We start from the raw sequence: 15,953 nt of genomic DNA, 5'->3' as shown, positions 1-15,953 counted from the left end.
CCTTTTCCACGAGCAACGACAAACATTACGAATTTAATGTCCTGCCGTTCAGCCTCTGCAACGCCCCTGCCACCTTCTCTAGGCTAATGGAATCTGTCCTGAGCGGCCTTACCTGGGAGATATGCCTGGCTTATTTAGACGATGTCATCGTCTTTAGCCAGACCTGGGCCGACCACCTGCAGCGCCTCTGCCGAGTCTTCACTAGGATTCGCCAGGCAGGCCTCAAGCTCCATCCCTATAAGTGTGTCCTGGCCGCCAGGACTGTCTTGTTCCTGGGACACATTATTTCCCAGGCAGGAATCTCCCCAGACCCCGACAAGCTCTGCGCCATAACGGATATACCGCTGCCACAGGACGTCCATGGCGTCCATGCCTTCCTAGGACTAATGTCCTATTACCGTCGCTTCGTGAATGGGTTTGCTCATATTGCAAAGCCTCTTCACGATCTGACCAAGAAGGGGGAGCCGTTCCTCTCGACGGAAGAGAGGCGAGCTGCTTTTCAACAACTCAAAGACAAGCTCGTCTCCGCCCCCATTGTAGCCTTTCCCGATTATACCCTTCCCTTTCGCCTCTACACCGATGTTTCCCTCACCGCCATAGGCGCCGTACTAGCCCAGGTACAAACCAGTCGGGAGCACATCATCGCCTGCACCAGCTGCACCTTGAATCAAGCCAAGAGGAATTATGCCGCTACCAAGCGGGAATGCCTCAGCATAGTGAGGGCTCTCCAGCATTTCAGGGCTTACCTTTCCGGGACCCAGGTCACACTCATCACGGACCACCAGTCACTCCAGTGGTTACGCCAATCTGATTCTCACAATGCCCAACTCGTCAGGTGGTGCGAAACCCTGGAAGAATTACATTACGAGATCTCTTACAGGCCCGGAAAACTCCACACTAATGCAGATACCCTCTCCCGCCTCCCCATCCATGCGGTACAACCAGACACGGACCTCCTGCAACAATGGCACTGCAAGGAGCGACCCCCCTGGATCTCCTCCCACCTGTTCAGCAAACTATGCCGGCGGGGTGACCACCTCCTAACCCCGTCCGGGCATATCCTCCTGGCCCCCGATGCGGCGCATGACACCCTGCGCCACCTTCGTGCCCATAATGGCATCCACCTGGGGACCAAGAAACTATTGCAGATGTTCAGCAACACCTACTGGGCGCCAAACCCTTCCACCCTCGCCAAGGAAATCATTCAAAGTTGCCTCACCTGTGCACTGGGGGAAGATATCACCAGGACCACAGGACCCTCAGGCCACATCACTGCCCACAAGCCCTGGCAACTCCTGGCAATAGATGTAGTAGGGCCCCTCCCTCCAAGATCTGGGTATAAATGTGATCACCTTCGTGGACACGTATTCAAAATTTGTAGTAGCCTGCCCAGCCAAAGAGCATCATGCCGTCGCCATCGCCGACGCCCTTCTCTGACATGTGTTCCCTAATTTCAGCATCCCCCAGGCCTTCCTTTCTGATAATGCCCCGAATTCTCTGGAAAAATCTGGGAAGAGCTCGCCAGAACATTTGGATATAAAATCTCCCACTCCTCTCCTCATTGGCCACAGGGAAGCGCAGTATGCGAATGTAGCCATCGCACTATCATGAATCAATTGCGCACACGCATCGAGGTTACAAAAGACGACGATTGGCCTGCTCACTTAAAGATTGTTCAGTGGGGCATAAATTCCTGCCCCTGAGAAGACGGGGTTTCCCCATATGATAGGACATTCGGCGAGGCCCCCCTTTTATTACCACTATGCCAACACCTGCAACCACCCGCCTCCGCTCCCACCACAGACCAGTTACACCTTCTGAAGGGCCGACAACACCACCTACGAAAAAATTTAGACCTCGGCCCCGACACAGCCTCCAACCCCTTCCACTCTGGCGACACCGTCGTCGTCGCCCAACTCCCCACCCCACACAAACTTGCCCCCCACTTCACGGGGCCCCACACAATCACCCACGTCCCCAACCCTTACCAAGTTGTCGTGGACTATCACGGCGCCCCACGCACCTTCCGAAACCGCCACCTGCGCCCTTCCTGCACGCCCGCCCCCGCCACCCCGGCCCCACACCCCCAACCTCCTCTTGGCCCTGCGCCACCCCCCATTTCCACATATGAGTGCTACATTTCCTCCTCACCCTCCCCCTCCACTCCCCCTACCACCTCAGCCTCCTCGGCCACCACCACCCCCTGCACCTCACCTGACATCTCACCCGCCACACCAGCCTGCCCTCGCTCTCCCTCACCCCTTCCTTCCGTCGCCCCACCCTCACTGCCCAGCCCCACTTGTCCCGCCCACGCCACCACACCTTCACCACAACCGACTACCACTACCCCCCGCCCACCACCCTTACAGACGCCCACTCTGACAGCGTCACTCCCCGCCGCGCCCCCCACATGCCCAACGGCATGAACCACCCAACCCTGCCCACATCACGCGCCCACCTCCCCACCCACTCCTACCCTCAGAACCACCACCACCCGCTCAGGCCACCTCTCACGCCCACCCACCCGATACACCAGTTCTCCTACACTGCCCGCCTCCCCACAACTTCACCCTGTCATGCTACACCAAGCACAGATCCCCACCACCTACACTCCCCAGAGACCCTACGCCACATTACCACAGCACAAAACCCGGCTCCTACCCTCGGTGTCCAGCATACAGCACCACACCAGACCAGCAGCAACACAGAGCAAGATGAAAGTGCGAAGGGCAGTATGAGCGCCTACCCTAGGCAGGAACCGCCAGCTCCATGGACCACGCCACCTACTGAACCTCCTCCGCTCCACATTCTTCCTCACCTGCGACATAGAGCGAGAAGAAAACCACCCCACTGCTGCCTGGCAGGCCCTTCTCCAGCAACTCCAACCTGTGTAAGCCACCCATGACACTCACATATATCACCTCCAGTCACGGGGACGTGGCTTTTTTCCAGGAGGAAGGTGGTAAAATGCGTAAGCTACAGCATAGTTCCCCCAGAAACTCCCTGACAGGTAACACGTGCAGACTACAGCATAGTGCCCCTGGAAACTCACCGACACCCCCACCCGGACCCCCCTTTTTAGCCGCAGCCGAACTGCAGGATGCAGTGCAACAACAGCACAAGTCAGCCCGGGCCGTGCGCCCATATAACACTCAGCGTCCTCACCGTCGCCCTAGCAGGAAGTCAACACTACCTTCGGGGAGAGGGACTGCCAGATCAGATTGGGGTGGAGCTGTCTGTCCAGCTCCAAACAGCGCCCTTCAGGAGACGGCCGATAGCCGCTCCCGTCTTCTACAGGAGTGCGCCCATAGCCGCTCCGAAGGTGCCTTCTCTTTAGGGACGGCCGATAGCCGTCCACCCCTCATAAGGCAATTGGTGTCTTACCGACCTGAGGGTAATCACGAGATGGCCGATAGCTGCTCTCGCCTTCGTCAGAAGTTGTCCTTCCTGGGACTGCCGATAGCCGCTCTACACCCCCTCCTGCAGGAGACGGCCAATAGCCGCTCCTCCCTCCGGCAGAAGGAGATGGCAAGTGGTCTTTCCCACCTTCGCCAGACGGCCAATAGCCGCTCCGAAGGTGCTGTCCCCGAGTCAGCCGATAGCCGCTCCTCCCTCCGGCAGAAGGAGACAGCAAGAGGCCGCTCCCGTCTTCATCAGATGACCGATAGCCGCTCCAAAGGTGCTGCCCCCGAATTGGCCTATAGGCACTCCCCCTCCCTCCTACAGGAGACAGCCTGGGGCCGCTCCCGCCTTTGTCAGACGTCCAATAGCCGCTCCGACGGTGTCCAGAGGCGCGCTGATTCCCCCACTCAGACCATGGCCAATAGCCGGGCCCCACAGCCAGAAAGAGGTGAGAGCAGTGTCACCACCCCAGCGTAGACAAGTATCCGGACCTCCAATGCAGAAGGACCCCAGAGAGGCCCTGCAGCCTCCCCCGGCCTCTGCTTCTTACGCCTGGCCCTGGAGAAGACCCACCTGACGGACCCTACTTCAGGTCGGTGCTGCAGCCCCTCCCTAACGGCGCCCCTTGACTCTGGGGACCGCAGTCCTAGGGTACTCCAGGCCCTCCCTCGGACGCTCAGGCGCGATCTCCCCATGCCCCAGCGGCGGAAGACTTCCACCTCTGGCCGAGACCTGAGCCAGAGATTCCTGGACCTGTTTGGCCCCAGTCCTGAGGGCCACACCTCTGTACCCAGCCCAGAGAATACGGGCCCCTTTGCCACCTGCAGCCCTGGACGAGAGAGGATGCCCCTGCGAGTCGTCCCGTGCCCTCTCGGCACGCCCTCCCCTGGCGGTGCCCCTGTTCTGGCAGAGCTGTCACTGGTGTGTCTCCCCGCCACCCCCACCATATAAGTGACCCTTGTTAAGTGTGATGTTGCCCCAAAATTAGTGTAACAGTGATACAGTGACTTAGTATTTGTTGAATAACAGGGCAAGGTTCAGGAGAAGATAACAGGAGAATACGTGATATCACAGGGCGGATTAATAAAGATGAATGCAGAGACTAAGTTCTGGTGAATCAGACTCACGAGTGATGCCCTTGTATAAAATCAGTAAGACTCCTAGCACGAGAGATTCTCCTTAGTGAAATATCCAAACATCCCTTGCTACCAGGAAATAGTGAAGAAAATGTGTTAGTAATATCCTCCCGCTCGTATTACCATAAACACATCGAAACTCTCAGTGTCTTCTACCCTCCCTTACTAAATCTCTCAGCAGTCAGTGCGTATGTAAGAACCTGGACTAGCCATATAATCAATTATCAATATCCCCTTGCTACCAGAAAATATTAAGTCAGAATCCGTAACATCAATTCCCTCCCAATATTACAATAACTTTGATCTGACCCTCCGCGAGTCACCCCCCCCCCCCGTTTAAGACCCACTCCTACTCTCCCACGCGCACCGCGACCCTGTGTGCCAAGTGCACCTGTGCACTAAACCTAGAATGTTAGCATCAGCATCTGTTAAGCTAGTATCCTGTGAGATACAGTAATCACTCCAATATCCGGATCAATAGAGCCATCGGTAGGTTCGGATATTGGTTTTGTCCGGATATTGGGCCCCAGCTTATGGACTTGTACTTACGGACCCTAACACAGAGAAACACCTATACAACTCCCTCCGGACATGCATAGCACCTATTTAACACCCAAATCACACCAATAAGGCACATAAATGACTGAAATAAATGCAATAGACACATAAAATGTGGGTTTAGAAGTATGTTCATACATTAATAAACATTCTGGTACTTATGGACTCTAACCGAACCTAACCTAACCGAACCTAACCGAACTCTGAAAAACACATTCCTACTGCACATGCATGAGGTAAGTTTAGTATGGAAAGAAGTACAGTATGACACTTTCTGGTAAGTATAGTATGGGAAAAAATACAATATGAAACATTCTGGTAAATATAGTATGGAAAATAGTACAACATGAAACATTTTGGCTACTTACAGCAAGTCCCTGGCCACCTCGATGAATAACCACCTCCTCTCGGACTCTGACAGTAAGAACGATTTCCTGAAGCACTTGCACTACACTCTTCCTGAAGTCTTGCACTGAACTTAGTCACTAACACACAGAAGTCCGTTCTTTTCACAGTGTTCACTTTAGTCCAAATAATGTTCCATTAAATTTAAGTGTTGCACATTAACTTTTCCCAAGTAATTTTAAGTTTCCAAAGCCAAAACAAAGAAGGTTAGTTACGTTAAATTTCTTTTCTACTTAGTCTTTTCTCCCAACTTGAAAACCTTAACACAACACACCGTTTTTTTCACTGCACAACACTCTAAATTCCCGTGTGGTCTAGTGGAGAAGTTCTTGCTGTTTATTCACTGTCAGAGCCCGAGAGTATCACTGGCAGGCGTCCAAGGGGTGCATCGGTGGGTAGTGGTGATGGCGTACCGACTACAGAAGACTCTGAAGACAGCCGCAAACTCACGTCGAGCGGTGACTCCACTGTAGCTGATGTGCTGGGCTGTGGCTCGGAGCATGAGGGCCTGTCTTGGGGAGGCAACGGAGTGGAACCAGGGCTTGGCACAGCGGGGGTCACGGGCCTGATAAACTGTCAATCGTTGACTGACGCAAGGACCGACGATTCTGGCGATTGATGATGCGCTGCCGGAAAGCACGCACTTCCTCCACGAGTCCCAAGGGCCCCATCTCCCTGTCGCAGTCCGGGTGTTCCAGGTAGTCTAGGACGAACTCTAGATGTTCCCGGAGTGCGCTCAGCTTGGGGATGGCTGGAGTAGTGTCCTGCTGGGCGGAGTCTGCATCATCATCGCCTTCGTCGTCGGAATCTTCAAGTTCGGGACTGACACCAGCAACCGAAGACGCGATCTCGATATCAGACAACGTCTGATACCCAGGATCGCCCTCGTCGTCGTCCAACCACTCACGAACATCGTCCACATCAACATCGTCGCCGTGCGTACGTAGCCGTGCATGGAAGTCATCCACGTCAAACCCTAGGAAATCGTACTCCACATCTGTTCCGAGAAGCAGACGAGACCAACCATTTTCAAGAGTTTTCACAGGGACTTCCTTCCATGCACTAGCCCAGTTGTACAGCGCAGACTTGATGTTGTAGCGGCGAAGGTTTTCCAAAGTCCGCTTGCCTCGAGTGTCACGTCCTTCCCTGCGCTCGTCCTCGTCCTCGAGAACCACCATCACCTCGTCCAGGAACTTCCGACGGTACAGGCGCTTTGTTGCCACGATCACTCCTTGGTCCATTGGTTGAATGAGAGCAGTCGTATTAGGTGGCAGAAACATGCACCTAATACGGCCATTCTCAGCAACCAAGTCCTTGTCGCACGGGTGGGCAGGTGCATTGTCGAGGAGAAGGAGAGCCTTTACCTGGTCGCGAGGAATTCCCAGTGTCTTCGTCTGGTAATGTATGACCTCCTTGACGAAGTGATGGTGAAACCAGTCTTTGAAAATCACAGCTGTGAACCATGCTTTCAAAGAATGGTACCATACGACAGGAAGGACATCCATCACCCCACGAAGGCACCGAGGCTGCTTTGCACGGCCAACAATAACGGGCTTAAGCCAGTGCATGCCGTTAGCATTGGCACAACACAAAGCAGATATCCGTTCCTTAGAAAGCTTGCGGCCAGGTACACGCTTCTCCGTCTCATCGGCGAGAGTGTTCGTTGGCACCGAGCGATAGAATAGGCCAGTTTCGTCAGCGTTATAGACTTGACCGAGAGTGAGGCCCTCCCTGTCGATCAAGCCTTTCACCTTGTGCCGAAACTCGTCCACTCCATCCTCGTTAGCGTCCAATGCTTCGCCATGTGCTTTACGGTTAGTAAGGCCATGTCGCAACTTGAACGCGAAGAGCCAACCCTCGGATGCCTTGAAGTCTAGGGCGTCGTGAAGCCTTGCAAACTTCTCAGCAGCAGCCTTCAGCTCCGTTCCACGTACCATCACACCAGCTGCACGTTGCTGTCGATACCAAATCAACGTGGAGCGGTCGATCTCTGCATACTTGGGAGTAAACATAACCTTCCTCTCCACGTTGCGTTTGTTTCTCGACGAGAAGTCAGCCGTGTACTGCATGAGCTTGTCTCGGGAACGCTTGATATCAAACAAAGTCGACCGGGCCAGGTTGAACTCGCGGAGAATGCGAGAGGAAGACCAACCCGCATCAACCTTCTCCAATATCTCCCGTTTCTTCTCCAGAGTCAACACCACTCTCTTCCTTTTCTCAGGAGGCGGGGCCATCATCACACACACTAAGAGTAGGGCAGAGAGCAGCAGGAGGCCTTGCAGCAAGTACGGCACCACCACAAAAGCGAGCACGTGGGCAGCCATGACGAAGAGCGTAGGTCTTGTCGCGGTGAGAGACAGGCGGGAAGTGGGGAGGATGCAGCGGCGCTCTATCGGACGTCGGAGGAATGACGAACCAAAACAATGCTCTCACGCGGCGCGCGCGGCAAGTTCAAATTACAGACGGCAAAAAATCGATTTTTTTTCCAATTTTTTTGGATTTTCGGACCATTTTGGGAATGTTTGATCCCAGGACGATAAGGTTCGGTTAGTGGGGATGTTCGGTTATTGGGCGTCCGGATATTAGAGGGATTACTGTACTAATTATCTAGTTAAGGTTTTATCCTCTACCATATACTGTGTTGTATTATCTGCTGTTTTTGTCCTGTGTCTGACTGTGGTAATATATGTGTAGAGGTTATTGCCTGGAGTTTTTGTGTCCTACCTCTCTTTATTGCACTAAGCCCCGGTCTCGAAAGAGGACCCTGCCACGCGTTAGGTGTTCTAGGTCCGAGGAGTCGGGCCTTTTTCACCTAGCATTACAGTTATTATTATTATTATTATTATTATTATTATTATTGTGGTAGGTGGTGGCGGCCATCATCCGCTCACTTGATGTAGTGCTGCCTACTTCTTCCTTCACCTTTATCACTTTTTTTTATTTGTCTGTCCCCTCTCTTCCTATTTCTCACCATCATCCACTCACTTGATGTTGTGCTGCTTACTTCTGCCTTCACCATTATCACTCTTTTTCTGTGTCTGCCCTCTTCTCCTCCTATTTCTCCCATCATTCCTGTCACATTTTATTATTCCTCTTTCCATTTCAGGTAGCTTTACATTGAGTGACAAGCCTAATGGTTTCCTGTAAGTCAGGAAATCATTTACAACGCTGGGTGGTAACCATATAACCAATCTATACATGTTCCCTATATGTCAGCAAGTGGGCTGACGGAGGGTTAGTGCCCCTCCCTGTAAAACAACTAACTCAAAGACTAACGGCCACTCCTTATGGGATTATGGCATCTGGCAGTAGATAGATAGATAGATTATTATTACATTATTATTATTATAATTATTATTATTATTATTATTATTATTATCTATCCATCTATCCATCATCCAATCCCATGTTGCCCCATGAGGAGTGTAGGAGACCAGGGCAAGGCAAGTTGGTCTTGACTTTTAAGATGAGAGTGACCAGCCTCACTCATCCCTGAGTGGCTTTACATAAGCAATAAATCCCAACCACCCCTAGGATATAAACCTACAGTGGCTCAATCCAATTGGAGTGCCTCAATAACCTACTAAACCACCAGGCGCCAAAATTTGGTCATATTGTTACCACCTAGTGTAGTAAATGGTTTCCTGGTCTACAGGAAACCATATGGCTTGTCACTCAGTGTAGAGTCACCCATAGGCAGAAGGAAGAGGAAAGAATGAAGGAAAGAAAGATATTCATTATTATTATTATTATTATTATTATTATTATTATTACTATTATTATTATTATTATTTTTATTACAGCTATTATTGTTATTATTATTATTATTATTATTATTGTTATTATCATCCATCCATCATCCAGTCCTATGTCATTATCATCCATCCATCATCCAGTCCTATGTCACCCCATGAGGAGCGTAGGAGCCCGGGGCTAGACAAGTTGGTCCTGACATTCAAGATGAAAGTGACCAGCCTCACTCATCCCCGAGTGGCATTACATGAGCAGTAAACCCCAACCACTCCTTGGATGTAAACCTTCACAGGCCTAATCCGATGAAACCACCAGGCGCCATAATTTGGTTATATCTGTATAGTTACCACCCAGCATAGTAAATGGTGTCAGTCAGTATAAAGTCACCCATAGGCAGAAGGAAAAGGAATAAATGAAGGAAAGAATGACAGAAGAGGAGTGTAGAGTCACCTGTAGGCATAAGGAAAAGGAAAGAATGAAGGAAAAAAGACTGAAGAGGACAAAAGGAAAGGAAGGGAGGAAGAGAGGAAAGGGCAGTCACCCGAGAGCAGCACTGCATCGAGTGAGTGGATGGTGAGCGCCCCACCTACCACTAATTATTATTATTGTTATTATTATAACATATGGATGTGAGACTATGGTGTGGCATGAAAATGAAAAGTCAAGAGTAAGAGCAGTGGAGATGGGACAGCTGGGGAGTGTATGTGGAGTACAGAGGATGGATAGGATGCGAAATAATGTAATTTGTGAAAGATGTGGAGTGAGGAAGTCGGTGGACACAAGAATCGAAGAGAGGTGTACTGAGCTGGTATGGTCATGTGGAGAGAATGGATAACAATAGTGTGGTGAAGAAGGTATATCTGAGCGAATTTGAAGGAGGGAGAGGGTGAGGTAGGCCAAGGAGAAGGTGGAGAGATATGGTGGATGAGTGTGTGAGGAAGAGAGGTTTGGAAGTCGGCGAGGCTAGGGAACTGACAAGAGATCGAGCTGGCTGGATGAATGTTGTGAGGAGAAGTGCATGATCAGGGATGCGGCACCCCTTTTTAATGTGGCAGCGTCCAGATTGACTCAATTGGATACATTAATGTGAAGCTACAGAACATGGTGAATGTTTTTGGTGTATCCAATAGAGCCAGGTTTCTGGGGGCTTGAATGGTGAGTGAATGGAAGTGTGGCCCATTGGATTGGGCAAATTTGGGCTGTCTGGACATTGCTACTCCTCACCCTGCCCTAGAGTGGGAAAAGAGGTCCGGATGATGACGATGATGATGATGATTATTATTTTTATTATTATTATTATTATTATTATTATTATTATTATTGTTATTACAATATCATCTTACTACTACTGCTACTACTAATTTTATTATTATCTATCTCTCTATCCATCTATCTATCTATCTGTCTGTCTGTCTGTCTGTCTGTCTATCTACAGCTAGACACCTCAATCCCATGAAGTGTGGCCACAAACAAATCACTTCCATGTCACCCTGTCCCCTGCCATTTCACAATCCTTCCCCCAACTCACACACTCCTCTCTCATGTACCTCTTCACTCCATCCCTTGTTATTATTATTACTTGTATTATCATTATTTTATCCACAACAGAGTGTTCATGGGCGGGGTGGAATGTGAAATGTATGATGATAATGATGAGCTGTATGGAGCCCTAACAAGCAGACAGCTTTACTGTCGCCCCCTCACCTCCTTCATCGGGGCCATGAACTCCTCAGTGTATGTGACTCAGAAGGGGCCTTCAGTCACAGACAAGTGGGGAATGTATGTGGATTCCCAAGACAGACTATACCAACATCATAACTACCCCAGTGAGTCATGGCTGAGGTGACTGTAGTAACTGTACCTTTTTCTCAGATCTTGCCTAAAATTGCCATCTCCATTTTGAGTTCTGAGATTTAACGGTAGACTAATACAAGAATATGATGCTTTTCATAATGTGGATTGGATTTAGGGCCTTAACATTGTCTCTTTCTGTCATTAATCTGTAAGATATTAACTATAAAAGAATGAAAGTCTGGGACAAGTTTGAGGCAAATTAACTGTGGAATGGTTGTGGTACGGTGCAGTAGTTACACTAGTATGGAATGGTTATTGCAGTAGGTAAGTAATAGTGGTATGGTTGTTGTGGTAATGGTTCTAAGCTCTGTCAGCATCATAACCACCCTGGTGAGTTATTGTTGTAGTGGTCTTGTTAGGTAAAATGATATGGTATTTATAGGATGTAAGGGGGTATGGTAGTTGTGGTAGTGGTTGTAAAGATGGACCATCAGCAACATGGTAAACCTAGTGAGATATGTTTTATCATATATACACAGTGTTATTCAATATACACACTCTTATTCTTGAGGAGAGTAGGCTGCTGGTGGCAATGTCTACAATAAGTCTCTCCATTAATCATTTAGGTTGTACCGTCTAAAAAGGTCCATGAAGTCTGTGTGACCTTTATAACCCCGTCTCTCTCTTCCCTCAGTGGTTTACAATGTGACCCCTACCATGAGCTCAAGCATGGGTGGTGCTCTCATCAATGTCACTGGAATGGGCTTCCTTGGACAGACACAGGTCAGTTACGGATACATTTGTGGCTAATACAGGTACTGGTGTGGCTAATGCAGACACAGGTGTGACTAAGACAGGTACAAGTATATATCATACAGGTACAGGTGTGGCAGATAAGGTACAAATGTGACTAAGATGGGTATAGGATATAACAGGTACTGTATGGGTAAGACAAGTACAGGTGTGGCTAAGACAGGCACAGCTGTGGCTAATACAGGTACAAGTGTGGTTAATATGGTTAGAGGTTAGGCTAATACAGACATAGATGTGGCTAATACAGGTGACTTCAGGTGTAGTTAATGTTTGTTGCTTTATAGAGTTAATTATAGGTATTGTTAATTACATGGTGAAGTGATTAACAGATGAAGGTGATTAAAGGTGGTGATTATATACAGTGGTTTTGTTAATTACAGGTATAAATATGGTGATGATGGTGATCACATTATTTTTAATGTAATTTAAATGGGTGGGATATGTTGTAAAGGGTTAGGAGCTGGTGACATGAGGGGGTAAAATGTGATATAGTGTAAGAGTTATGATGATGATGATGATGATGATGATGTTGATGTAAGGGGTTGGAATATGGTGATGATAATAATCTATCTATCTATCTGTTGCCAGATGCCTAAATCCTGTAAGGGGTGACCACAAACAAATTGCCTCCATTCCACTGCCCTGCTCCCAGCTCACCCCCCCCTCCATGTACCTCTCCACTCCATCCCTCCATCTCATCCTTGGCCTCTCCCTCCCTTTCCTGCCTTCCACCTCACTCACATACATTCTCCTCGTCAGTCTCTCGCTCTCCGTCCTCTCCACATGGCCAAATTACTCAATGTGTTTCTCCTAATGTTTTCTATCACATCTACATCCACACCACAATGCTCCTTCACTTCCCCATTTGTCAGTCTGTCACTCCATGTGACTCCACATACTCCTCTCAAATAACTCGTTTCCACTGCTGTCACTCATGACTTGTGTCCCTCCAACGAGGTCCAAGCTTCACTTCCATACATTAGAGTTGGTATCACAATACTATCATGCAGGAACTTTTTCACTTCCATGCTCACTTCCTTGTTTTTTATCACTGTTTTCAAGAAACCAGCAACCTTTCTTCCTTGTTCCACCCTTTCAAACACTTCACCCTCTAAACTTCCAGCCATACTCATCACACTACCCAAGTACTTAAACGCACTCACATTTTCCATTTCCACCTCGTCCTACCACACTGTACATTCACTGACTACATTTCTCTCTGAGACCATAACTTGACTCTTCCCTGTATTCACCTTTAGATTCCGTTTCTTACAAACTCTCCCAAATTCATCCACCCAGCCTTGCAGCTCTCCTTTGTCTTCACTTAACAACACAGTATCATCTGCAAACAACAGTACAGGGAGTTTCCAAACACTGCCCTCTCTCATTAGGGCTGCTCCAGCATCCATTGTCCTACCTTATATCTCTTTTATAACCCCATCCATATACAGATTGAACAACCATGGAGACATGACATCCCTGTTTCAATCCAACCTTCAAATAGAAAAGTTCACTATCCACATGCATTGCAGCCTTAGCACCCTCATACATACTCTTCACAGCATTCAGCAACTTCCCATTTAATCCATATATTCTTAAATCTTTCCACAATCCTTGTCTGTCCACCCTGTCATATGCATTCTCAAAATCCATGAAGGCCGCATACAACACCTTTCCTGTCTCTAGAAACTTTTCCACTAAAGGCCTGAGAATGAACATCTGATCTGCACAACCTCTTCCCTTCCTAAAACCTCCCTATTCATCTTCAACTGATTCCTCTGTTATTTCCCTAACTCTGTCAATAAGTATCCTGCCATATACTTTTTCTATTACACTAAGAAGACAAATGCCCCTATGGTTACCACACGTTTCTTTTTCCCCCTTTTCCTTTGTCTGTCTATCTATCTATTGCCAGATGCCTCAATCCCGTTTGGGGTGGCCACAAACAAATCGCCTCCAAGTCGCCCTGTCCCCCACCATTTCACTCCCCTGCTCCCAACTCACACCCCTCTCTCTCATATACCTCTCTACCCCATCCCTCCATTTCATCCTCGACCTCCCCCTCCCTCTTCCCCCCTCCACCTCACTCACATACACTCTCTTCGTCAGTCTTTCACCCTCCATCCTCTCCACATGGCCAAACCACCCTCAGTGTGTTCCTCATAACGCTTCCTATCACATCCACATCCACACCACAACGCTTCTTTATATCCTGATTCGTCAGCCTGTCTCTCCATGTGACTCCACAGGCTCCTCTTAAATAACTCATTTCCACTGCTCTCACTCTTGACTTGTGTCCTTCCAACAACGTCCAAGCTTCACATCCATACGTTAGAGTTGGTATCACAATACTGTCATGTAGTAACTTTTTCACTTCCATGCGCACTTCCCTGTTTCTTATCACTGCTTTCAAAGAACCAGCAACCTTTCTTCCCTGCTGTACCCTTTCAAGCACTTCACCCTCCAAACCTCCATCCTTACTCATCACACTACCCAAGTACTTAAACGTACTCACATTTTCCAATTCCTCACCATCCAACCTCGCTGTACATTCACTAACTTCACCTCTCTCAAAGACCATCACTTTACTCTTCCCTACATTCACCTTTAGATACCATTTCTTACACACTCTCCCAAAATCATCCACCAAGCCTTGCAGCTCCCCTTCGTCTTCACTCAACAACACAGTATCATCTGCAAACAACAGTACAGGGAGTTTCCAAACACTACCCTCTCTCACCAGGGCCACTCCAACATCCACTACCCTACCTTGTACCTCTTTTATTACCCCATCCATGTGCAGATTGAACAACCATGGAGACATGACACATCCCTGTTTCAACCCAACTTTCAAAGAGAAAAATTCACTTAGTTTACCATCCACACACACTGCAGCCTTCGCACCATCGTACATACTCTTCACAGCATTCAACAACTTCCCCTCCACTCCATATATTCTTAACACTTTCCACAATCCTTGTCTATCCACTCTGTCATATGCTTTCTCCAAATCCATGAAAGCCGCATACAACTTCTTTCCCTTCCCTAGAAACTTTTCCACTAAAGATCTAAGAATGAATGTCTGATCTACACAACCTCTTGCCTTCCTAAAGCCTCCCTGTTCTTCTCCAACTAATTTCTCTGTTCTTTCTCTAACTCTGTCAATAAGTATCCTACAATACACTTTTCCTATTATACTAAGAAGACAAATGCCCCTATGGTTACCACACACTTCTTTTTCCCCTTTTCCTTTGTACAAGGGAATGATTATACCTGACTTCCAATCCTCCGGGACTCTACCTTCCTCCCAGACCAATCTTCACATCTTCCATATCCATTCTACTACTATCTCTCCCCCATGCTTCAGCATTTCACCACACACTTCATCAATTCCTGGGGCTTTCCCCAATTTAACTTTCTTCATTGCTTCCACAACTTCTATCCTACTGATTTCTTCCTGTCTTCTCACCTCCCTCCTTCTCCCAGCCATTCCCCAGCCACTTAGACACGCATTACTTCCATCCTTTATGTTCAGCAATTCCTTAAAGTGTTCTCTCCATCTGCTCACTTTTTCTCCCTTCTCTACTAGTAATCTACCATTTTGATCTTTCACTCCCCTGCTAACTTCACTTCCACCCTGTCTTACTCTTTTCACCTCTTTCCAGAACATTTTCTTACAGTCCCTCCACTTTACACTCAAATTCCTTCCAAATTCCTCATCCTCATCCACTCTCTTCTTACTCTCTCTTACTAATATTTTCACCTCTCTCTTTCTTTCTACATATAACTCTCTCTTCTGCCTCTCAACTTCTTCCACGCCCCTATTTCTCATCCATTCATTGTATGCTTTCTTCTTTTGTGCCACAGCCTGTCTCACCTCTTCAGTCCACCACACTGTTCCTAGCACCCCCCTCTGTCTTCTCCTCCTTCCCAACACCACATCACACGCTGCACATATTTCTTCTGTAAATATCCTACACACACCTTCCACGTCTCCCATCTGCTCCAATTCATATTTGCCCAATCGTTCCTTCACTTCTCTCTTATACTCTGCCTTTTTCTCATCCTCCTTTGTACAGGGGTATAATTATA

At 48.4% G+C, this 15,953-nt stretch overlaps 1 protein-coding gene across 1 annotated transcript in view; it reads left to right on the top strand.

Annotated features, from left to right (window-relative positions):
- LOC145395711 (fibrocystin-L-like) overlaps positions 1-15,953 on the top strand; it is a 304,791-nt gene that overhangs the window by 14,525 nt on the left and 274,313 nt on the right. The window contains exons 9-13 of the mRNA XM_080269252.1: positions 354-730; positions 836-1,288; positions 1,458-1,580; positions 10,863-11,080; positions 11,743-11,831. Of these exons, the coding sequence (XP_080125378.1) occupies positions 354-730; positions 836-1,288; positions 1,458-1,580; positions 10,863-11,080; positions 11,743-11,831 (1,260 nt within the window). The remainder of the gene's footprint in view (positions 1-353; positions 731-835; positions 1,289-1,457; positions 1,581-10,862; positions 11,081-11,742; positions 11,832-15,953) is intronic.

The sequence above is a fragment of the Coenobita brevimanus genome, chromosome 33 (assembly GCF_032717465.1).
Source record: "Coenobita brevimanus isolate Jiangsu-jjx chromosome 33, ASM3271746v2, whole genome shotgun sequence".
In the NCBI taxonomy this organism is placed as follows: domain Eukaryota; kingdom Metazoa; phylum Arthropoda; class Malacostraca; order Decapoda; family Coenobitidae; genus Coenobita; species Coenobita brevimanus.
This window is presented reverse-complemented; position numbering and strand designations above follow the sequence as displayed.